Raw genomic sequence first — 25,300 nt, 5'->3', positions numbered from 1 at the left:
ATGGTTGATAAGGGCTGGATGAAATGTGCGCGTAATTCTGTTCAATATATAGAAGGTGTAAGATCATTCATAGAGTTTGTTCGTAAAAATGGTGGTGGCAGAACGATGTTCTCCTGTCCTTGTAATAGTTGTAAGAATGGTAAAGGACCTAAGTCTCTAAGTGAAATTGATTATCATTTGCTCAAGAATGGTATTCAGTTGACCTGTACAACGTGGCGTTTCCATGGGGAAAAGTCACATAAAGATAACCAAGAAGTGATAATGTAGGAGTTGCAGTTGACAACGTAGGAGTTGACAATCTAGGAAATTCAGCTGACAATGTAGAAGATTTTGCTGAGAACAATGTAGAAGGTTTTGCTGAGAACGTTAATCTTGCTTGTAGTGTAGATGAGAATGTTGGCGTACACAGTAGGGTTCACGATGGAACTAGTAGTAGCAAGAAAAAAATAGATTTTTATGAGCGTGCTAAAGAACCTTTATATCCTTCATGTCCTAAGGAAAAGGCGCCATTGTATATATGCTGCTATTACACTAAATAACATAAAGACCCAATATGGATTTTCTGACAATGGTATCACTGAACTCTTAGAATTGTGTAAGGAGTTTCTTCCTGATGGAAATACACTGCCGTGTAAGTTCCATGATGTAAAAAAGTGGATACAAGAACCGGGGATGGACTACTTAAACTATGATGCATGCATCAATGATTGTATTTTATACTTGAAGGATCATGTATCATTGGTTAAGTGTCCTGCGTGTCAAGAACCTAGGTATGAGAATGTCGTTAATGATGAGAGGAAGCTTACGCAAGTTGCTCGCAAGACGTTAAGACATTTTCCACTGATGAAAAGGCTGCAAAGGTTCTATAATATACCAGGGATAGAAGAGGAAATGTATTGGCATTCCAGAGCACAGTCAGATGGAAATGTTATGCGTCATCCAGTCGATTCTGCAGCCTGGCGATGTGCGGATAATTTTTCACCGGAGTTTTACAAGGAACCGAAGAATGTAACATTAGGGATATCAACTGATGGCTTCAACCTGAATGGGTGTTTCGGTCCTAGTCACAGTTGTTGGCCTGTAATTATCTGTTCGTACAACCTGCCTCCTTCATTGTGCATGAAACAAGAGTTCGCAATGTTATGTTTGCTCATATCAGGCCCAAGAGCACCAGGGAAAGATATAGATGTATACTTGCAACCACTAATATAGGTATTGATACAGTTATGGAATGAAAGTGTAATCACATACGACTCTTTCACTAAAACTGAGTTTACGATGAGAGAAGATTATTGTGGGCTATTCATGATTTTCCTGCATTAGGGACTTTAGCTGGATGTGTCACCCATGGTTACTATTCTTTCCCAACTTGTGTAGAAGAAACAGTTTCTGAACATCTTCCGTTCACTAAGAAGATTTGTTATATGGGACACCGAAGATGGCTGCCAGCAAAGCATAAGAGTCAAGATGATAAAACCAATTTCCCAGGAGAGGTAGAGCACGGTTCAGCACCATGGCCACTGACATGGTTTCAGGTTCAAGAGATTGTAGCTAATATAAGAACCAAGGTTGGTAAGGGAAAACAACCGTCGGTAGCAAGTCGACAGAAACATAAAAGAATACTTGAAGGCGAAACTGATGCTGATGTAGAAACTGAGGTTCATGACCACTCCTTATTTTCTCGAAGATCTATCCTTTATGATCTGCCGAATTGGAGTTCAAATCTGGTGCGACATAATACAAATGTTATGCATACAGAGAAAAACATAACTGAGCATCTTGTTAACAAGATCATGGATGGAAACAAGTCAAAGGATGGTCCTAACGCACGTAGAGATATGGAAGCAATGGGGTTTAAAAAGAAGTTAAGGTTGAAAGTGGATGATGTGTCTGGTAAAACAACAATTGAAGATGCTCCTTTTGCAATGACGAAAATGAAGAAACTTGCATTTTGTACTACATTGAAGAACTTAAAGGTGCCATCTGTTTTTTGCCCCAATCTTCGCAATAACATCAGTGTTGATCCTCCTGAGCTAAAAAACTTCAAGTCTCATGATTATCATGTCCTTATGCAACATTTTTTTCCGCTACTGGTTCATGCATCGCCTTCACTACCTAAAGATCTGCGAATTTCTCTTATTCGGATAAATTTTTTTTCAAAATTTTGTGCGCGAAGGTTATCAACAGAGAACAACTTTTAAAAGCAAAAGATAGTCTAGTGGAAGCAATCCGTGTATTGGAAAAATATTTTCCTCCTTACTTCTTTGTTATAAGTATCCACTTGATGGTGCATTTAGCTGACGAAGCTTTGATCTGCGGTCCTGTCAGATTTAGATGGATGTATCCCTTTGAAAAGTAATTACCAGAACTTACCTTGTTATTTAATGTGTAACTTGAGTATTTTGTTGTCATTACTGAACTTTTAAATTTTCTGAACGATATTTGCAGGTTGATGAAAGGTTACAAAGGTTTGGTGCGCAATAAAAGGTACATCAATGGCTGCATTGCAAGAGGATATGTGATGCGAGAAGCTATCTTGTATAATATGGAGGAAATATAAAATGATGGTGGTGGGAATCATAAACATACTCGACAAGAATTTATAGATGATGGTGATGAGTTTGCCGATGAGATGCCTTTGAGTACTGCCAAACTTATTACTTTAACTCAAGCACAGTTTCAGCAAGCTCGTAGGTGGCTTCTGTCTAAGTATGTTGGAATAGATGAATGGCAGAGGTACAAGTTTTTAACTTCACAGTTGTTAGATGTTTTTTGATTATTGGATTGCCGATCTAGTTGCCGCTGGATTGTTCTTTGATTGTAAGAAGTATGATTTATATGTGAACAACGACAACTTTAATAGTCAGAAAAATATCTCTTCCAAGAATGGGCCAAAAAGATTTCTCTTATGGTTACGCGATGAGGTACTATATATATGTTAGCTTCAGAGTTGCTTTATTTCCTAACATATTGTGGTTTTTGTTGTGCAACTGACACACATATTCTCTTACAGATGATAGAAGCCAAAGAGACAAAATCAATACTTTGGCGACTAGTGCAAGGACCCCTCTTCAAGGCGCAGTCGTATAACAAATACCAATCCAATGGCTTTGCTTTCAGCTCTCATGATTACGAGGAGGGTTTCGTAACACAAAATAATGGTGTGTCTATGAAAGCCATTACAAGACATAGAGCAAAGTCCACGAACAGAAATTTGGTGGAAGCAGAAATTACCTATTATGGTGTCATTAAACAGATTATAAAGTTGGACTATATGGAATTCGAGGAAGTTGTTTTTTACTGTGATTGGGTCAGAGATGAAGATAAGAGTAATGGTTGCAAATTTTATCCAATCTCAAACTCAATAAAGGTCAACTTGTCTAAGCTGAAAAGCACTAAGAGAGTGATGGATGAGCCGTTTATTCGTGCATCTGAAGCGACTCAAGTATTTTATTCAAAGGATATTGATGAAGTGTGATAGTTTTTGGTATTGCAACATTCACAACAAAGATTAACTTGCGCAGTAGATCAGCTAGAAATCCCTACTAAGTCAGCTTTTACTGACAACGTGAGCTTGGAAAAACTGTTATGTGTCGATGTTGTAGTTTAGAATCATGTATGTCATCGTTGAAAGTTGTTTGTTGTATTTCTGATTGTGATCCTTTTTTTTTATCAGTTGCAAAGTTTTAGTAGGTTCTTTTTATTTAAGAAGTTTGATGCTCTGTTTTATCATATCACTTGCGCTATCTTAGTAAGTTGCATTTCTTCTACACATGGATGTTTGTTAAATTCTACTTTACAGGTTACTATGTGTTGTGTTTCTACAACAAATATCACACAGAATCAGAGGGAATTAGAGAAATCCGGTCGAAACCAGCCTGAGAGAGAGAAGAAGGACTAAATAGAGATTAACATTAAATTTGTCTTAAGCTTACAAAACATGTTTTCCTACACATTTATTGGTTCACTCAATCTCTCAGATCGACAAACACCTGACAGACACGCGTCACATCCAAACGGTTAAAAAAATGTAGCCCCAACTCTTACTAGAGCACCACAGACCCATTACTAAAGGCAGACCCCTTACATAACAACTTAGACATATGACAATACCTCCCCGAGAAAACAATCCTTGTCCTCAAGGATTGAAGTGAGGAAAGTGTGCTGAGATATGAAAAGCGTCTTCCCCATGTGGCTTCCTCAGATGTCGTGTTAGACCATTGAATCAATAGTTGTTGGACTGTGTGATTGCCTCTGTTGATGGTGCGGTGATCCAAAACTGCAATGGATATAACCAGTACTTGGCTATCCTGATGAACCAATGGAAGTGTTGGTGAAGGAATATGCTTGAATCCAATCCGTTGTTTCAGTTGGGATACATGAAAAACTGGATGAATACGAGCTTCTGGTGGTAGTTGGAGTTTGTAAGCCACTGACCCAATTCTTTGAAGTATATGAAAAGGTCCATAATATTTTGCTGAAAATTTAAAATTCTTACGAAGAGACACAAAAGTTTGTCTATAAGGTTGAAGTTTAAGGTATAGTAGATCTCCCAGAGTAAAAACTCTGTCAGTCCTCTTTTTGTCAGCAAAAAACTTCATGCGTTCTTGAGCTTTGGATAGTGCCTCCTTAAGAAGATGCAGCATCTCAGCTCTCTGTTGTAAGTACTGCTCAATTGATGCCACAGAAGAAGTAGTGGATGAAGGAAAAGCTAAATGAGGAGCCTCATAGCCATATAGTGCTTTAAAAGGAGACATTCTGAGGCTAGTGTGGAAGCTGGTGTTATACCACCACTCAGCTAAAGCCAACCATTGAACCCATTACTTTGGTTGATGGCCTGTCATGCATATGAGATAATTTTCAAGACAAGCATTGACTCGCTCTGTTTGGCCATCAGTTTGTGGATGGTAGAAGGTGCTCATCTTGAGTTCAGAGCCAAGTTTCTTAAATAGTTCCTGCCAAAATGAGCTAGTGAATACTTTGTCTCTGTCTGAGACAATGGAAGCTGGCAATCCATGTAGTCTGAAAATGTTGTGCAAGAAAGCCTTGGCCATAGAATAAGCAGTGTATGGATGCTGTAGAGGAATGAAATGGGAATATTTTGTGAGCCTGTCCACCACAACAAGGATGACATCCTTTCTTTCACTCTTAGGCAAGCCTTCAATAAAATCCAAGTTGATGTGTTGCCAAGCTTGTTCAGGTAATGGAATAGGTTGCAGCAATCCAGCACGTAAGGTATGCTCTCCTTTATTTCTTTGGCAGATATCACAAGCTGAAACTAAAGAAAAGACATCCTGCTTCAGTTTGGGCCAAAAGAAATGAGCTTTTTCTCTCATGTAAGTAACTTGTATTCCAGAGTGACCCCCAACAGCAGATGCATGAATGGATTGAAGTATGGTGGCTCTGACATTGTTGCAGCTGCCAATGTACAGTCTTGTTTTATATCTGAGTACTTCATGATGATAAGTATAATGCTGAAGGGAAGTAGGAGCAATAAGAAGCTGGGAGATAATGGGCTGAGCTTTTGAATCATTGAGGTAGCTTGAAATGACTTCTTGCATCCATACTGGTTTTGAGAGAGCCATTGTTTTGCAGGCAGCTTCATTATGTGGTCTTCTTGAAAGTGCATCAACCACTTTATTTTCAACTTCCTTTTTATATTGAATATCATAATCAAAACCCAGTAGTTTTATTAACCATTTCTGCTGCAAACCAGTATGAATCTTTTGCTCCAAAAAATACTTAATACTTTTATGGTCAGTCTTAATGGTGAAATGGTGGACTTGCAAGTAATGTCTCCACTTTGTCACAGCTGAACCCACATCCATGAGTTCTTTTTCATAGGTTGATAAACCCAGTGCTTTAGGGCCCAAAGGTTGGCTAAAGAAAGCACTTGGTCTATCTTCCTGCATGAGGACATCTCCCAATCCTGAAGCACAAACATCTTTTTCTAAGATGAATGGCTTTGAAAAATCTGGCAGGGTTAAACTGGGGTTGTAGTCATTGCCTTCTTGAGGGTGTTGAATGCTTGTGTAGCTGCAGTAGTCTAAGTGAAAGAATCCTTCTTCAACAATTCAGTGAGTAGTTTACTTAGAATGCCATAATTTTTCACAAACTTTCTGTAATACCCTGTGAGGCCCAAAAACCCTCTGAGTTCCTTGATGTTAGCTGGAGTAGGCCAAGTAGTCATTGCATCAACTTTAGCAGGATCAACAGCCACTCCTTGTGCAGTGATGATGTGTCCCAAATATTCCAACTGAGACTGAGCAAAACAACATTTTGAAATTTTGGCATACAACTGATGTTGTCTCAGTAGAGAGAGGGTGATCTTTAAGTGTTGTGCATGAGTTTCCAAGTCAGGGCTGTAGACTAGGATGTCATCAAAGAAAACTAAGATAAATTTCCTAAAAAAAGGTTGAAAAATTTCATTCATCAAGGCCTGGAAAGTGGCATGAGCATTAGTGAGGCCAAAAGGCATGACAGTGAATTCATAGTGCCCATGATAAGTTTTAAAAGTTGTTTTGTAGATATCCTTAAGTGTGACTCTGATTTGGTGATAACCAGATCTTAAATCAATCTTAGTAAACACACATACACCAAAAATTCATCAAATAGTTCATCAATAATAGGAATAAGAAACTTATCTTTAATGGTGATGTTGTTGAGCTTCCTGTAGTCTACACAAAATCTCCAACTATTGTCCTTCTTCTTGACCAAAATAATTGGAGTTGCAAAGGGACTATGGCTGGGTTGAATTACACCAGTTTGTAACATGTCCTTCACCAATTGTTCAATGACAGATTTTTGCACATAAGGACATTTGTATGGTCTTTGATTTATAGGAGCTGAATCTGGTTGAAGGGGAATTGAATGATCTAGGGATCTATGTGGGGGGAGTGTAGTAGGTTCAGTAAAAACATCCTGAAAATCTTTAAGTACATCGGCCATAATGGGAGGGGTGGGAGATGGAGGCTGAACTTCAGAGACAGAGTAGAAATGGCCTATGATACCATGAGAGTTGGTGTTGAAAAATTGTTGAACTCCTTTAGTGCTCATCATTTTTAGGGATGGAGAAGGATGAGCCCACACAAGTGTAATCTACACTCCTTGATGGAAGAATGATATGCTCAAGGTGGATAAGTTGAAAATAATATCACCTAACCCTCTCAGCCAATCTGCTCCAAGAACCATGTCACGACCCCCTAAAGCTAGTAACCTCAAATCCCCATTGAATTGATAATCCTGCATTGTCCACTATAAGGATTTACAAAGACCAGAACTTACTGTATGCTCTTCATTTACCACTGTGACTAGCAAGTTAGGAGTTGGAAGAATGCACAGTCCAAGGTGTTTTGCTAAATCTGAATCAATGAAACTGTTTATGCTACCAGTGTCAATGAGAATGGAAATTTGGTGTTTATTAATGAAACCTGGAATTGTTATTGTATCACCAACGAAATTTCCTGTGAGAGCATGGGCTGAAATCTCCATATCACTGTCCACTGCTGGGGTGTCCTCAGAATCAGTGACTTCTTCAGCTGGTGTACTAACTTCAGCTTCTTCTTCTGTAGCAACCATCAAAAATACTTGTTGTTTTTTTGCAAAAATGACCAGGGTGGTAAACCTCATCACAATTGAAACAAATCCCTTGAGATTTCCTCTTATGTAATTGTTCAGGTGTCAAGCGACGAATTGGAAGTCGAACAGGGTTTGATGATGGAGTAGTGTTTGGTGTTAATGGGAGTAAGGGTGGGAGGGAGACAAGTTTTTGGGAAAAATTTTATGAGGTTGATGGTCTATTATTAAGAAAAAATTTATTTACTCCCCTCACTGGTTTTTGTTGGGTATTTATGGTTTTCTCCTGCATCCTGGCCAGGGAGAATGCTTGCATTAATATGGTAGGATTGAACATACTGACAACATGTTTAATATCTTCTCTCAACCCACCAATAAAACTCATCACATAATAATGCTCGGTAAGCATAGGGAACTGACGAAACAACAAGGCTTTAAGATTTTCAAATTTCTCAAAATACTCATCAACTGTAGTAATCTGAGATAACTTACTGAATATGCCAAGGATGTTGTCATTCGCCGGATTTTCGAACCGAATACAGGCGTGCTCAGCCAACTCGAACCAGGAAGTTATGGATCTAGTTGTTTGCAGATTTTTCAGCCAACTATCTGCTCTTCCATCCAGATGCATAGCTGCCATAGTGACTTTTTGATGCTCGTCTCTGATGTTTTTGAGTAAGAAATACCGGTCACACTTTTGTATCCATCCTTTGGGGTTTTTTCTCCATTAAACCTCGGAAAATCTAGCTTTGGTATACGATGTGAGTTGTAGAGATCCCCACCCCTTGCTGAAAATTGAACATAGCCCCGTTTTGGTGAAAAGGGTTTGAATGAGGTGTTTCTGTTACTGGATCTTGTTGTTCTTCAACCCCTTTTCCTGTAAATTTCTCCATGTACTTAACGAAATCACCCTTAGACAACAATGATTCTTTAATCTCTTTATTTTTCGCAGCGAGCTCATCGTATTTTGAAGAAAGATCTCCAATCTGTTTATCAAATTTTTCTGAAAGTTTTTGAAGATATTCATTTAATTCTTTAACGGTGGGATGATTAGCTCTACCCATGGTGAGGATAGAACGGATCTAATACTAATTGTTGTGTTTCCACAACAAATATCACACAGAATCAGAGGGAATTAGAGAAATCCGGTTGAAACCAGCCTGAGAGAGAGGGAAGAAGGACTAAATAGAGATTAACATTAAATTTGTCTTAATCTTACAAAACTTGTTTTTTTACACATTTATTGGTTCACTCAATCTCTCAGATCGACAAACACCTAACAAACACGCGTCCACATCCAGACGGTTAACAAAATGTAGCCCCAACTCTTACTAGAGCACCACAGACCCATTACTAAAGGCATACCCCTTACATAACAACTTAGACATATGACACTATGGTAGCAGTGGTGGTAGATGAAAATGGACTTCCCATTTCTAGAAGTACAACTAAGATCGGCCACCTGAAGGGCGCTTGGATTCGTACTCATATCCCTGTCTTTTTCAAATCTTGGAGGGATGTGCCGGATAACTACAAAGATGATGTCTGGAAGGAATTGAAAGTAAATACTTACCTTAGAAATGTCAAATTGTTGCAGGTAAACACTTGCGCTATCTTGATTTATGTCAAACCGTTGTTTAAAACTGAAGTTCTATTTTTTCAGATATCATATCTATTACCGGATACTTCTAAGCTAAATTTGATAAAGGGGATGGATCCTATATGGAGGATATTCAAGTGGGATCTAAGAAAAGACTACTATGATACTTATATCACCTATTAAGAAAGGATCACTCATATTCCTCCAACTATAAGAGAAGATGACTGGATAAAATTCTTTGACAATGAAAAAGATGAAGCCCAACAGAAAAGTAGAGAATAACATAAGAAGAAAAGGAAAAGATATGATTACGCTCACACTTCTGGTCGCAAACCTCATAATATGTTAAAAGCTGAACTGGTATGTATATCACCTCATAGTATGGTAAAAACCTCATATGATTATGCTTGCATGTTGAAAACAATAACTACTTTATGAACTATAGGGTACCATTAACCACTGAACATGTTAATGGAATAGTTATTATGATTCGCTGAACTTGTTAACTTGTAGTTTTTAAGATTCCAGTCAGCATTGGATACAAATCCCTCCTCAAACCCAGGGTTATTAGTACATTAGAATAATCTGTTTACTTTTGACAAGATGGTGTAAATGTGCTCGATTGATTGATACTAATCACTTATCCTATTTGTAAATTTAGGAGAGAGAGAATCCTGGGGTTGAGATCACTACCTCTGATGTATGGATTAAAACTCATCACAAGAGGGTGAGAAAATTCTACCTAGTGCGCAACCCTACTATGTGAGTCAGGCTATGCTTTATTTCTGTTTACATACTATTTTAATTTATTCAATCCATTTATGTTTACAAAATGTGCTTTACATTACAGGATAACCTTAAGAAAACGCAAGAAGAGATCAAGGAAAAACTAGATGCTGGTGAACCTGCAGATGAAATGGATGCATTGACTAAAGCATTTGGAAAGGATTCTAGGGGAAGGGTTCGTGTTGTCGGTCCTATTTCTCGTACACAATATGCTTATTCTGCTCCTGCGTGTGCCAAAGTTGCTGAATTAAAGCGCAAGGATAGAGAACTTAAACATGAGGTGAAGGAGTTAAGTGGCAAGATGGAGGTTCTGCTTCAAACCTTTGGATCCTTATGTGACGTTATGCAGGACATCAGATCAGGAAAAGAATCATATATTTCCTCGAACCACTTTGATAATGCACATGGTCCCGCGTGTTCACCTGCTCAGACTGCTTCAGCTGGTCAGAATAGTTCACCTGCTCAGGCACTTCCACACAAAGTTGAGATATCACCAGCTCGATCAGCAGTAGGTCCTGATGGAGTCAAATGTTCATTGTTGAACTTGGATAGTGAGACCATTGCTGTGGTCGACTTTGTACCGGTGAATTTGGACGTACAGCTCACCTGTATCTTATAACATGCAAAGGTGTTGGTGGACCTCATACTATTGCCACATGAACTGACCATAAAAGCTAAAAAGTTTATGAAGACCTTGAAGTTGGAATTGGAGGCTATGTGGTTCATCCAAAAATCTGAATCTGATATGATTAGAAGGGTATATCTATCTTTTTGGAAATGATGAATTTTTTCATGGATATCTCAGCTATCAGCCTATGCTTTTTTGCTATTATGTCAGCCATATTTTTTGCTATTTTTTCTAATGTTCACACTTTTATATGTATGCTGAACACGCTGATATGTACTCATATGTTGTTTTGCATAAGTAAACTCTGATGGAGTTGTGCTTAAGGGAGATTCTTATGCAAATGTGTATAAGAAAGTACTAATTTAAACTGAAAATGACTTTGAACGTTGATATATCTTTTTGTGAATTTTACTTTGTGTATGAGTGTAGTTTTTGTTGTTCTATATGTGTTTTTAATTGTGCAGGTGACTGCAGTTAAGGTTTGCTGAAGCAATAGGAGCCACCAGGGGAATATCAATCCATGGTAATTACTTGATCTGTTTCTGCTTGTATATTGAAGTTGCAATTTATGGATATATTATTACTTGATTTGTTTATGCTTGACTATAATTAAGGTTTTAACCTTCAGTTTTACACTTTCTTGCGAGGTACAACGCTTAATGATCAAATTTTTGTTGGATTATGCTGTTGGTGACCTTCATCTGGTAAGTCTCTTTTGTGATCTTCTTGACAACGTGCACAACCATGTCTCTATTAGAACCAAGTATCATTGAACAATATTTGATTCTTTTGAATGGAGAATGAATGTTTAAGCTGTAGAATGAATGGTAGCTGATGCTCTTTTTTTGCGAGCTAAACTTAGTAGTTTTACTACTCACTTTGACTCCTATTGTATTCTTTGTAAAAGCGTAAAACTTAAACTGCAGCTCATCTTTTTATCAATCAAGCATATTATTCAATTTTGCATATATATAAAATTATCCATTAATCATGGATAATCTTGTGTCATTGGTAATTTTATATATGCAGGTGACGTTCAAGAAACCAGAGTCAGCTAAGAATGCTTGTGAAGAAGCTACACCCATGATTAATAGCCGCAGAGCTAACTGCAACTTGGATTCATAAGGTGCACATCGTCCTAAGGTGATTACTTCCACTGCATCGAACCAATAAGGTACAAACATAGAAAGTAGCGAAAGCAGGAAGAATTTAAGACATATTTGTAATTTGTACCCCATCACCAGTGGTGGAATGTTTGTAATCTTAAATGTTAAGGAATCATGTCATGTAAAACTGTACAAATTTTTTTACAATGTTGATCAAAGTAAACAGTAGGTCTACCACATCACCAGTACCAGCAACAAACCTTGATAGAATGAATGGCAACTGTCAGGTTACACCAAATCTTGTAGAATGCATAATGTCTAGTTTTGCATAATCTTGCGTATTACTTGTGTCTTATCTTGTGAATCCAACATACTAAGTTCAGATTTTTTGTCTTGTGTCAATATGGTGTGCGAAAGTTTGCTAAACTCTATTTATAAATGCATTGTTTTCTTGCTTGCAGATGAAGCAATTATAAAGAATGTTGAGGACAAGCGGATATTGAATAAAGAAACAAGGATTCAGGTAAACTTATTGGCATGCTGGAAGTCTTAGATTTTTAGATGATAAAAAAGGAACCATTAATTGGGGGATAAAAAAAGGAATTGGGGGATATAAGAAAAGGACAAAAACTGGTTACAGATATCAATTCGGGGTCACCCCTTATCTAAGTATTTTATGTATTACCTAATCTACCCCTCACTAATCAGGATTAGTGATTAATAATTAGTAAAATCTTAAGATTTTTGATAAGTGATTAGTGTGTGTTTATTTGAATTTGGGTGAGTGAGGTGAGAGTAGAAGGAGGGGAAAATATTTTTGAGTGGAAATTTTTTTGTGAAAATGGAAGATGATTGTGAGGAGAGAATTGCAGTTGCTGAATCTTTAACTCTACTACAACAAGGAGCTAACGACAACAACTCTTAATTGCAACTCTTTATTAAGCCAACACCCTTGAATGATGATTTTGACGAGTATGAAGAGTTTTTCGAAGAAGCTACACAAGAAAGTAAACTTGCACAACATGCAAGCATTCCCAATACACAGGTAAAGCTGCTAGGAGGTTGAAAAATCGATTTTTTTCTTTAAACCCGCCATTTTTTCAATTGTAAAACCTCGGTGCCGGCATGGTCGTAGTATGAATACCATGCCGGAAGACGCGTTACCGGCATGGTATTCATACTCCGACCATGTCGGTAAAGTGATATCCCCCAATTTGAATATTGATCCGGCATAGTATTCTACCAAAAAACTATGCCGGTACGCAGTTAACTTTTTTACCTACCAAGGAATATACTACGGAATATTAAACCGGCATGGGTTCATTGATAGGTTACCATGCCGGAACTGCATGAAAAACATACATGAAACATTTCCATGTAAACCCAAAAACCGGCATGGAAAATTAATAACCATCAACGCCGGAACCAGTTACCGGCGTGGTTCCATCAATTTCGAGAATGCCGGCAGTGGAACCGGCGTTGTTGAGTTTCAAATTTACAATGCCGGTACCTACAAAAAAACATACATGAATAAATGTTTTCCAGATCTAAATACCGGCATTACATATCAATTAACTGGAATGCCGGTAGCGTGTACCGGCTTGGGACAATAAATTACGACAGTGCCGGCACCTTGTTTTCCGGCGTTGCTGTCTAATGAATAATGTATGCCGGAATATGTTTCAAATTTGGTCTTCAGTTTTGGCTAAGTTCGACAATGCCGGAACATTGGTCGAGCATGCTGGTACTTGTTTCCGGCATAGTGTTTTAATTTCGTTTGGAACTAATTTTCGTTCAATCTTTAGGTGGTGACATATATTGATCCAACAAATGCAAAGCCGCTTTATCTGGATACGTCGGAAGACTATAAAATACCTCCAGTATGTGACCAAAGAATACTTTACTAATGGATTGCTAGTAATGAACCTTCTAATGAATGTGAAATTGATCTTATATAGGGAATTATAGATCGAAATGAAGCAATCTCTTGGGCTAAAGAGACAGCTCTTAAGAACATGCGTGTGTTGGTGAGGAATACCGAACGTTCAAAGAGGCGTTTTGAGATGGCTTGCGAGAGAAGTAGTAAATACAAGGAGAAGAATAGCCACAAGTGAAAGTATTATGTATATCCAAAGAAGACTAATAGGGTATACAAGACTCGTACGAGGAAGAATGATTGCCCGTTTAAGCTTGTTTTCCGTTTAAATGACATGAACAATTGGGATTGTGAGGTTTTGTGTGACTGTCATAACCACCGGGATCCGAAAGATTTTGTTAGTCACTCCCTAGTTGCGAATCTGAAACCTCATGAGTTCGAGGATGTAAAGAGATTGACCAAAGCACTTATCAAACCGAGACAAATTCTCAGAGGCTTCAAGGAAAAGGATGAGTCCAACGTGTCTTCTCTACGTATAATTTATAGCGCACAAGCAACTATTAGAAGGGTGGAATGGGAAGGGAGGTCCGTTATGCAAGAATTTGAGAACATGGCTTGGGATTACAACTACACGCGTATCATTAAAAGAGGGCCGGACGAGAAGCCCCTTCAAATATTCATTTCGCATCCTTAGCTTTCACAATTGGCAAATACATGTTGTGGTGTTCTTATGATGGATTGTACCTACAAGACAAACGAATACAATATGCCGTTGTTCAACATCGTGGGGCAAACCTCGGACAAGGTAACATTCACATTGGCTTGGTGTTTAATGGAAAACGAGAGGGAGTATAATTATCATTGGGCATTACGACATTTGAAATTATTCTTTCGGGAAAATCAACTTCCGAGGGTGATCGTAACCGATCAAGATGATGCATTAATGAAAGCAATATCCGACGTCTTCCCGGATGCACAAAATTTCCTATGTACATATCATATACGTCAAAATATCATAAAAACTTTTCATGCCTTGTTTGAACCCACTAAAGCGGATATTAAGAAGAGAATGATTGTTCAACTAGAGGAAGATGTTCGAAAGAACAAACTATCCCCCGGAGAAGAAGAAAATGAGAGAGGCAAGATAAATGAGCGAATGGACAAAGAACATGCGGAAAATCATAAAAAGTGGTTGGAATTTCTAAGAGATTGGGAGAAAGTTTATTGATCTCTTACCGAGGTTATGTACGAAAAGATATTGGAGAAGTTTATTGCCGATTGGAACGAAGTTTATCCGACTGCCTCTGGTATTATCGGACTCAATGGTTGGATAAGTTCAAGGAAAAATTTGTGTGTGCATGGACAAACCGGTATAGACACTTCAAGACTGAAGCAACTAGTGCAGTGGAGTCCGCTCATGGGAGATTTAAATATCTCATCCAGTCCGGTCAAGGCAATGTGGTTACGGTCACCGAGGAAATGTGATATCAAAGTTGATGTAGTTTTAGTTCCACGGCGAAGGGGTAGGCCAAGGAAGTACGGACTCCCATCACATATCGAAGACAGTGCAAGTGTAGAGATTGCAGGGGATAGTTTGGATATAATCAAGTTAGAAAAGGGTAATATGAAGATGTATAAGGATCCCAGAACAGGTAGGACAAGTAGAAGTTATCATACCAAGATACAGTCTGGCCAACTTCCTGAGGTTATTCACGAGTATATTGTATATACGGATGATGTCGATGGAGATGGAAATTGTGGCTATCATGCTGTGATAGAACAATTAGGAATCTTTGACACGGCGGTTAATAGAGGTATGACACCATGCCGATATGCTAGAACGAGGATGTCCGAACAACATGTGAACAAGAGGAGATTTTATGAGAAATTGGTTGGTGTAGGCGAGGGGTTTGATGTTATGCATTCTCAAATATTAGGGCCCGAGCAAGAGATGAACTTTCTTCCTTCTCAATATTGGATGAGAATGGCGCTTTGTGGGCATCTAGTGGCAGATACATTTAGATGTGTTGTTCATTATTTTACCCCCACCGTAGAAGTAACATTTACCCCAAAGTGGCAAAAATGCGAAGGATCCCTTAAGAAGAGAAGAGTTGTTTTGGCGTTCGTGAACGGTAATCATTTCGTAATTCCAAAACTCAAGGACAATTGTCCTTTGCCACCTGTTTGTGGGATGGTAAAAAACAAGGATCTAGATCTCAATATCTGGAAGGGATGGATGGCATTGTATGAGGATAATCACTAATTTTGGGATGCGTTGGCCTTATCAAAGAAACCTCTTCAAGAGGAGGAGATTAAAGTTAATACGCGTGGAAGCGATGATGAGTAATTTCGGTATATGTGGTTCACTAATACGCAAACTTTTGTTTTTTTGGGAAGTTTGAATTGTAAACATTAAATCATATTCTGATGCCTATGCCGGCATAGTTGTGTTTTATAATTATTACGCCGGAACTTTTGTGCCGGCGTAGATTGTTGTTTTGGAACCATGCCGAAAATACAGAAAAACATCCAGAGAAATCAGTAAATTCGCCGGCATAGAAGTTAACATCATAACGGTGCCGGTTTTCTGTCAAAAACATATTTGCCAAGGAGATTGCAGACCACCGGCATAGTATACAAACACATTTAAATGCCGAAACTTTTTCATTTAGGAAACCGGCATTGATTTTACTCATTTCGAGCATACCGGTACTGCAGATAACTTAGAAATATATGTGATCTTGCCACATTCAAACTCTGTAAAAGAGGTAATTTGACACAAGTTTATCAACATAATAAATATAATAACAATACTAGATTCTATACCAGAACAAACTCCAAAGTTATGTTGTTCCAAACCGAAAACAAATCAAACATAAACCAAGTCAAGCAAAGAGTATAGAAAACACACAAACAAACACATTATTCAAGACTCGCAAACAAACATAAACCAACACTAGATTGTTCAAACCAAACTAATACTACAAAATAAAAAGACGATCACTCGGTTCTTGGCTTCTTGTGTGCCCTCTTCTTCCTTTCGCCCCAAAAGTTCTTTGCCGCCGGATCTTCAATTTTGTCGATCTTTTGCTCGACGTTCTCCATTTCTTTCTTGGTCAGCACCTCTCCTTCCTTGTTATTTTTCTTAAAGAACTTTGACAAATTTCCAATCCGCTTACGTTGTTAAGGAATTATTGAACATGTAGTTAGTATGTACAATTGTATAACTTCATATATATAGATTAAAAGATTACCTATGAACAAGACGTACGTACCAACAACGTAATGAGCTGTAGAAGTGCGGGTACAGTTTTCGGAGTTGTGGAGGGACGTGCTGGTGGTGGAGGAACTTCTACCACATCCGGGCGTACAACATAAGGATGTGAGTACTTCCGATGGCCTCTTAGGAAGGTTGGTTCACTCTCATAACCGTTTTCATCCAATTCCCAATCATCCCTATCCAACAAAAGTCCTTGTTCTTCCCTCTCACTCCAATGCGCAAGAATAGCTTTTGGGTCGTAAACTACGAGAGTATTGTTCTCATTTGATTGGCATTGAGGAAAGTCATGAGAGAATTTCTGATAAGATATATCCGTGAGATCTTTATGCTTGTACCCAAGTTGGCGCATTACACGTCGAGGGTTGTGCATAACAAATCCTTTTGGATGAAATAACGGTCCGTTGTAAAATGAAACATTGTCACGCCTTTCGAAGTGAAGTCCTCTGGCATTCCTATATGGGTCAAACACAATATCTTGGACAACCATCGAATCCAAAGCCAATCTCATTGCTAATAACTGTTTCTTGTTATTGGGCCTTGGGGTATTGTTGAAGAAGTATTTCTGACCTAGAGGCCTATTCTGTGGATAATCAGGGACAACCTCCAATCCTTTATACCGTATGAACAATTTTGTGAAGTGTTCATAAGCCCACACCTACGCCAATGAAAGATCGTTCCAATTAAATGTATAAGAAAATATATAATTCGAAACTAACAAATTTAATGACAACAATAAAAAAATAAGTAGTTCACTATACCTGAATTACAGTGAAATTCCCATTAAATTGACGGGCGTAAGCCTTAGAAGCTCGATACAAATCTGCCAAAAAATGTGCCAAGAAAGCAGTACCCCATGAATACTCATGAACCTTTTCCAACATATCCAAGTATTGTAGGTTGTTCATATGCACCCTGTTACCATTAGCGTCAGGGAATATAGCGGAGCCCAAGATGAACAACATATAAGCAGCGACAGTTTGCTGAACTTGTTCGGGATTCAATTCCTTGTTCTTCGTGTTCCCAAACAATTCAACGAGTTTGAAAAATGTGATGGTCTTTGTTTGGGAAAAACCTCAATGACTATTTTTTTTGAAAATCACCAAACCCGGAATTGAGGTAATTGTGACATAAGCTGCCGGCACCAAGTACCGGTACAGTTTTGCCATAAGCTAACCAAGCTGGTACAAGGGAATTTCTTCACAGAGATTGGGCCAAATATGCAACCATTAACGGCATGTTTGTACAACAACATTCAATGCCATTACAAAGAACCGGCTTTGGATCTATAATAGCGACTATGCCGGTGTTTGTGAAATTAAAAAAAAAGGCTAGTTTTTTGAAAAATAAGACTGTTGGTGATTCATTTGTATATAATACCTCCCATTCCTTGGGAAAAATCTACACAAACCACCCACCAAATAACAAAAATCCTTCTCTCAAGAAAGCAAGCACGGTTAAAGCTTCACAAGGGATGGGAGATTCATCATTTAGCTTTATTTGCAAAGTAAGTAGAATAAACATTACTAACAATATAATATTCGCTACTATGACGCATAACTAATATAATCTTCTCTTACAGAGTCATCATTGCAAGTGTCAAATTTGCAAGTCACCTTCTCATCTAGCCATGGACTGTCCTTTTATTTATTCAAAGTGTAGAAGTTGTGATGGGACACACCGGTTTTGGATTGCAAAAACTGATGATGCTGAAAATGGAAGAATGTTTCTAAGGTGTTTGAATCCCCAAAGTGCGATGAGTTTCAATGGTTTGACAAAGTTGTTGAACTAGCAGAGTCAAGAGAAAACCACAAGGGCCAATGCAAGCCTATCGATGGGTATGATGGGTGTTATATGAAGGGAAAGGAATATGTTGAAAGAGAAGAAAAACCAATGAAGATGATCCTTGACACCCCCATCCCGGACGATGTCTTCGAATAGATTCGGGAAACGCTCAAAGGTTCCGCAATTGTTGAAAAGGGATGGAAATAGTTAATCTTTACCCAAATGTAATCCATTCTATGTTTTTTAGCATGTTTTAATTTAAAGTATCAAATCCAATGTAATAGACTTATTAGGAATGAAATAAAAGAACATTCGAAATGGATTTATACTCAAAACTAGCAGACTGCCAGCATATAAGCGACCAATATTACAGTGCCGGTTTTCTGTCGACTATGAAAATTTGGGAAAAATCATAAAACCGGCATAGATTGTAGAAAAACGACTATGCCGGTACCTTCCAATTTCTATACAGGAACATGAAATTTTTAATCTTCTAGTTCCGATATGGTTTTATGAAACATTTCCTTGCCGGTACAAGAAACCGGCAATGAACTGTAATTTTCTCGCATGCCGGAACCTGTACCGGCGTTGTTGAACCAAAGCTTTTCCATGCCGGAAGCAGTAGTAAATAAATCTTACAAAAATAAAATTTCACTAGAAATCTAAACATGTCAACATAAAGCAATCACTCGAAACCTAAACATGTTCAACACAAACCAAACAACAGGATTCTGCTTAAATGTTCTTAATCCAGGTAACATAAACTAAAAGCAAACCAAACAACTAAAGAGTTAACCATGAGGTACAAACGAAAACAAGTTCGTAATTGTTCAAGACGTAACAACCACCATCCAGAAAAAGAAACGCAACTAAATAGTTAATCAATTGGTCTTTTGCTTCTTTTGTGCCGGTTTCTTCCTAATTTCACCGAACAAATCCCTTGCACTAGGGTCAGTTTCTTCAATTTTATCAAGCTTCTCCACGACTTCCTTCACTTCTTCATTGGATAGCCCCGCTCCTTCATCGTACATGCAACATAATTGCTTCCTCAACTTGCCAAGCCGACGCCGCTAGTTTCATACATACAACACATAATTAGTATATATATGGTAATATAAGATTATGTGTACATTAAACGACTAAGTAATTAACAATACTTACTATCAATCCAACGGTCTTATTAAGTTGGGCGATCGTAGATGGTGGCGGTGCGGGAGTTGGAACGGGAGGGTGTTTCTGGGGTGGAATTTGGACGTCATCCGGGCGGGCGACAAAAGGATGTGACCGTTGCAGGTAATCTTCCATGTAGTTGGCATCAAACTCATCACCGTTTTCCGCAAGATCCAACTTATCCCACTGACTAATATCTACCAAACGACGTGGTTCCCTATCCCTCCAATCTGTTGGATCCGGTTTTGGATCATACTCTACATGCAACCGATTAGGAGTTGAAAAGCACCGAGAAAGGTAAAGAACAAAACATTGAAAAGAGTCCGTCTTGATATGTGATAATTGCTTGAATCCAAGTTGGCGCATCACACGTGTAGGATTGGCCATAACGTATCCTTTTGGATGGAACAACGACCCATGGTAGAATGCAATGTTAGCATACCTCAAAACTTGACGGTTTCCTCTAACCTTCTTGTAAGGGTCGAAGAAAACATATTGGGTACTCATCGCGTCTAAAGACAATCTCATATCGATCAGTCGACCTATGTTACCGGGCTTCAGAGTGTTGTTGAACTCGTATATCTTAGCTATAGGCGTATCGGGTTCGGGAAGGTCTTTGATCTTTAAGGAGGTCCAGTCCTTGAACAAGGTGGGGAAGTGTACATAAGCCCACACCTATTCCAAGGTGAAGCAATAAGTTTTGTTTCTAAGTTCACGATAAGGGTACATGTGAACAATATACATAATAACATAAGTTTAAAAACAAAATTACCTGCAGTAGAGTGAAATTCCCGACAAATTGGTTGGTTTTAGCCTTAAAGGCCCTTCTCATCTCCATCATCAAATGTGCCATTACCGCGGTGCCCCAAGAATACCCATAGACATCTTCCAATGGATCCAAGTACTGAAGGTAGTTCGCACTAACCCTGTTGCCATTAGTGTCAGGGAATACCCTAGTGCCCAAGATGTATAACAGGTATGCAGCGGCAGTATAACAAATTTCTTCAGGGTCCCATCCATACTCCAAACTTCTTTGCTTTGTGTTTTCAAACTTCTTCTTAAGCAGCATCAACTTGATTGTCTTTTTCCTACCAGACTTGGATTCATAAAAGATCTCCACAGAAGTTTTGTAGTTCCAACCCAACAGCTTGTTAGTCAGAGCGTGCAACTTCGACCATTCTAGGTACAGAGACTCAACTCCTTCTGCAATTTATTTGTCGATAACATTCAAGCCTAGAATGTTCTGAGCATCATCAGGGATGAAGGTCATCTCCCCAAAAGGGAAGTGCATGGTATCGGTTTCACCATGATACCTTTCGGCGAAGCAATTGACAGTCACGGAATCAGGCTTCACATAATTTTCAACCAAAGCATATAGACCAGATTCCATTACTATTTGTTGGACCTCTTCACATTCATCGGACAATTTCCAACAATCCGCGGCTTGGTTTCGGCAAACACACACAACCTTCGTATGATCCTACAATTAGGAGACAATACAATTAAGATATTTTACATAAATACACAACAATACATATGCACAAGATAAAAAAAATACTTACATAGTTCTGATAGATAGTACGATCCCACGAGTGCTTGTATCCAAATAGTTTTTTCGGTTCCGGAGCTTCACCCCAAATTCTACCACGTTCAAGGTCAGGTATCATGTCATTAATATGAGGAAGGTGGGAACCTTTAACTTTCACTTTGCCATTTCCCTTCTTGCCATTGCCTTGTGTTGGTTGTTGACTTGGCCCACCAACTTTGCTTTGGATTGCTAATTGACTTGGAGAAACCACATTATCTTCATCCTCACTTTCCTCTTCATCTTGCTCATCTTGATCATCGTGGTCACGGATTACAGCTCGACTACGGTCACCACCACTCTGCCAAATTATCCCTCTTGTTTCAACCCCCAAACGTTTTTTACGACCTTCATCTTTCCCTCGAGGAGGGAGAGATTGAGGAGTATCAAGACCGTCTTTCCTTCTTTTCTTAGTGATAGCATCTTTAGTTTTTCTTTTGTTAGCCTCCTTGGCTTTTGACCTATATCATAAAATCACACGAAATGAATGTGAGACAACTCACTTTTAGTTTTTCTACCGGCATTGACTTACTGAAACAAAGCACGCCGGTTGTCTGTTCCGACATTAAACAATGACTGTCGACAATGCCGGTAATCATATGTAATTCTCCTGTATGTTTTAAGTCCACTACCGGCATGATCGAAATAAATCAATTCAATGTCGTAACCTGGTGCCGGCATTCGAATCAACCTAAAAATCTATGCCGGTTTAGGTGACAAATTCTTAAGTTTTCCTATATGTTTTAAGTCCACTACCGGCATGCTCGAAATAAATCAATTACATGCCGTAACCTGGTGCCGGCATTCAAATCAACCTAAAAATGTATGCCGATACTGGTGATAAATTCATAAACTCTTATGTATGGTTTAAGTCCACTACCGACATGCTCGAATTTTTACAAAAGAATGCCGGTACTATAAACCGGCATACAATGCAACCAAATGTCTATGCCGGTACTGGTGACAAATTCATAAACTCTCTTGTATGTTTTTAGACCACTAACGTCATACACGAATAGTTATAAATGACTGCCGGTACCAAGAACCGACAGGGAATTTGACCCAAATTCAATGCCGGTATCGAAAATTCAGTTTCTGGTGAATCTGCGAGTGAAACCGGCATTGCATTCATCCTAGATTGAATGCCGGAAGGTAAAACCGGCTTTGTATTCATACATATTTCAGTGTCGGTAATCACTGAAAACTCAACTGTTTCAGTTAGGATTTGCGATTCTGATCTAAAACCATTGCCATAAATCGATCAAAACACTCATAAAGTAGTTTAAAATCACTTACCTTCTCACAGAAGCCATGGTTGCGAGAGGCTGATTGTCAGAATCCGCTGCTTGTTCTTCTTCTTGCTTTTGAGCAATCTTAGCAATTCTTTGTTCCTGTTTTTGTTGAGCAATCGATTTTGAGTTCGATTGGGCATTCGTTTTCTTTCGTGGAGGCATTGTTTATGACTCGGGTAGGTTAATCGACGAAGAACGGATGAAGAACGATGAAAAAAGATGAATTTTTTTTTTTACAAAAACCTAAACCTAGGTCAGTGCCGGTACTGAGAAGAATGGGGATATGTGTTTGGTTCTTAGATTTTAAGTTTTAGGGGAAAGGGTATAGTTGTCTTTTCATAATGTTTTTTAATTAATCAAAGGGTATTTTAGTATTTTCATACACAAAAATCACCCCTTAGCACACACCATGGGTTGGGGGAAGTAATCAATATCCCCCAATTCCTTTTTTTATCCCCCAATTAATTGTTCTAAAAGAGTCATCTGCATATACTTAGAAGTTACTCCCTCTGTCCTAAATTATCTGTCCTAATTTTTACTTTGGTCTGTCCATTTTTATCTGTCTGCTCTGTTTATAGACATACTTTTCCCTTAAACTATCAAATATACCCTTTGTTTTTAATAATCATAAAATCATTTTTAATATAAACATAATTCAAAATCTTAAATATTATCATCATATATAAGGAAAAAAACTTACTCAATATCTATGTATTAATTGTCATTCTTTTTTAAATAAAAACACTAATGGATAGTTATAAAATTCCTAATAAAACTTCTACTTATGGGTACGGGTAAACATGGCTATATACATGAGAAATGATCAAAAACATTTATGACAAAATCTCAAATTCATGGTCGAGTATACTTAAAGAGGAAATAATCTACAATTTCAATTTTTTTCCCTCTCAAATAAATTTTTTAAAGGATCCAAAGTTTTAGTGCGGGAAACCAAAATCAAATGGAGATAAAAAATTCTTAAATTGTTGATTTATAATAAAAGCAGTATAATTTGCTTTTATTTCTTAAAATATTTCCTAAAATAATAATACTATCCGATTTAGATTTTTAACACTAATAGTTTTAGTTTAGGTAATAACATAACATTAAATAGGCTATTCAAGGGCTAGTCATGACATTTTATAAGATTTTCTTAATATCTTGACAAAGTGAAAGTGGACTGTTAATTTAGGACGGAGGGAGTATGAATCATCTGACAGTTCAACTCACCATGAACCCAAGTATCACATATTTAGCAGTTATTTTTGCTTCTTTCGAATGTAGAATGAATGAATGTTTGAATGTATAAAGTGAAAAAGTGGGGGTCTAACAACACCACCCAATATTTCGCTTAGCAACCTCTATGGACAAACTCCAATATACCTTTTATGAGAATCAATTAGACAGTTAGACTCAATCAATAAAAAGATATATCAAAGAGCTTATATCTCAATCTCTCGATTTGATCTTTACTCAAGCAAATGGAAATCTGCGAGTCTTTATCAAAGTGAGATAACTTGGACGGTGATAGGTGTTGTAAAATACCTAATTTTATATCTAGTATTTATGCTTTCTTTTCTATTATCCTTGTGAATTGCATCTCTTATGTTTAGTTTTGAGTTATTAGGTGCAATGGAATCCTTAGGAGCAAAAGAAGGACAAATCATTCATTTGGAGCGAAAAGAGCAAAAATATTAATTCACAGGCGAGCTATACTTGGAGTCAGCTAGGTTGTGCAAGAATGAACTGTCAGTTCCCCGCAACTGACAGTTGAACAAGGAAGCAAATAAGCAGTCGGTTCTCTGAAACCGACAAGCCACAAATTAACTGGGCAGCCCTTATCCTATTTATGGGTGCCGCTAGCAGTTTTGTTTCCTACATGACCCTAAAATTGAGATATTTATCAATCATTTACTTTACTTCTCAAATTCATATGAGAGTAAATCGATGGCGGCTCCACTGTTTATCAGAGAAAGAGATCGAGAGATGCAGGGAGAGAGATGGTTGTTGTGATGGAAGAATTTGTGAAGAACTCAGGGAGAAATTGAGAAGATGATGATGTTCAGTCTAGGTCAGCGAACGAAGAAGGGATGGATCTGTTTTTCAGATTCGTAGTTGAACAGCAGAAAAGTTAGGGTTTGAATGGATTGAAGATGAAATTAAGGGGATTAACGGCTGAAGTTCTTGTCGATTTTGAGCAAGAATTGTTAATGGGTTCGATGGAGTTCAAGATGGAGGAAATGAGCTGCAGCTGATGGTTCGAATTGGAGTTGAGGAATGATGAAATAATGGGTCTGTGGTGAATTAAGACATGGGTTTGTCTCAAGATCGAGTCTCTGGTGGTAATTGTGGATGAGAAAGTGCTGGTGGTGAAGATTTAATTGGTTTTCTAGTAGATGGAATTGAAGTGGTGCTGCTCAAGGAAGAATTGTTGTTGTTGCTCAAGGATTAGGAAGGATTAAGTGGGGTTTTGGTTGAATATGAAGATGGTTTTCCTGGTATTGGGATTCGGTTTAGCTGAGATTACAGGGAAGAAGAATTACAAGGTTAGTGAGTTAGCTGATGGAGGCTAGAGACTGAATGCAAGAATGGCAGCTGAGTTAGCAGGTGGATTGCGAAG

The 25,300-nt window shown here is 38.2% G+C and overlaps 1 protein-coding gene across 1 annotated transcript; it reads left to right on the top strand.

The window, feature by feature from the left end:
- On the top strand, positions 1 to 3,901 carry LOC113294868. Its single transcript, XM_026543243.1, has 9 exons — positions 1 to 190; positions 268 to 395; positions 727 to 1,090; positions 1,324 to 2,093; positions 2,177 to 2,355; positions 2,449 to 2,468; positions 2,797 to 2,924; positions 3,014 to 3,445; positions 3,803 to 3,901. The coding sequence occupies exons 1-9, from the start codon at positions 1 to 3 to the stop codon at positions 3,899 to 3,901; spliced, it is 2,310 nt and encodes a 769-aa protein (XP_026399028.1).
- The last annotated feature ends 21,399 nt before the right edge of the window (positions 3,902 to 25,300 follow it).

Source organism: Papaver somniferum, chromosome 7 (assembly GCF_003573695.1).
Source record: "Papaver somniferum cultivar HN1 chromosome 7, ASM357369v1, whole genome shotgun sequence".
In the NCBI taxonomy this organism is placed as follows: domain Eukaryota; kingdom Viridiplantae; phylum Streptophyta; class Magnoliopsida; order Ranunculales; family Papaveraceae; genus Papaver; species Papaver somniferum.
This window is presented reverse-complemented; position numbering and strand designations above follow the sequence as displayed.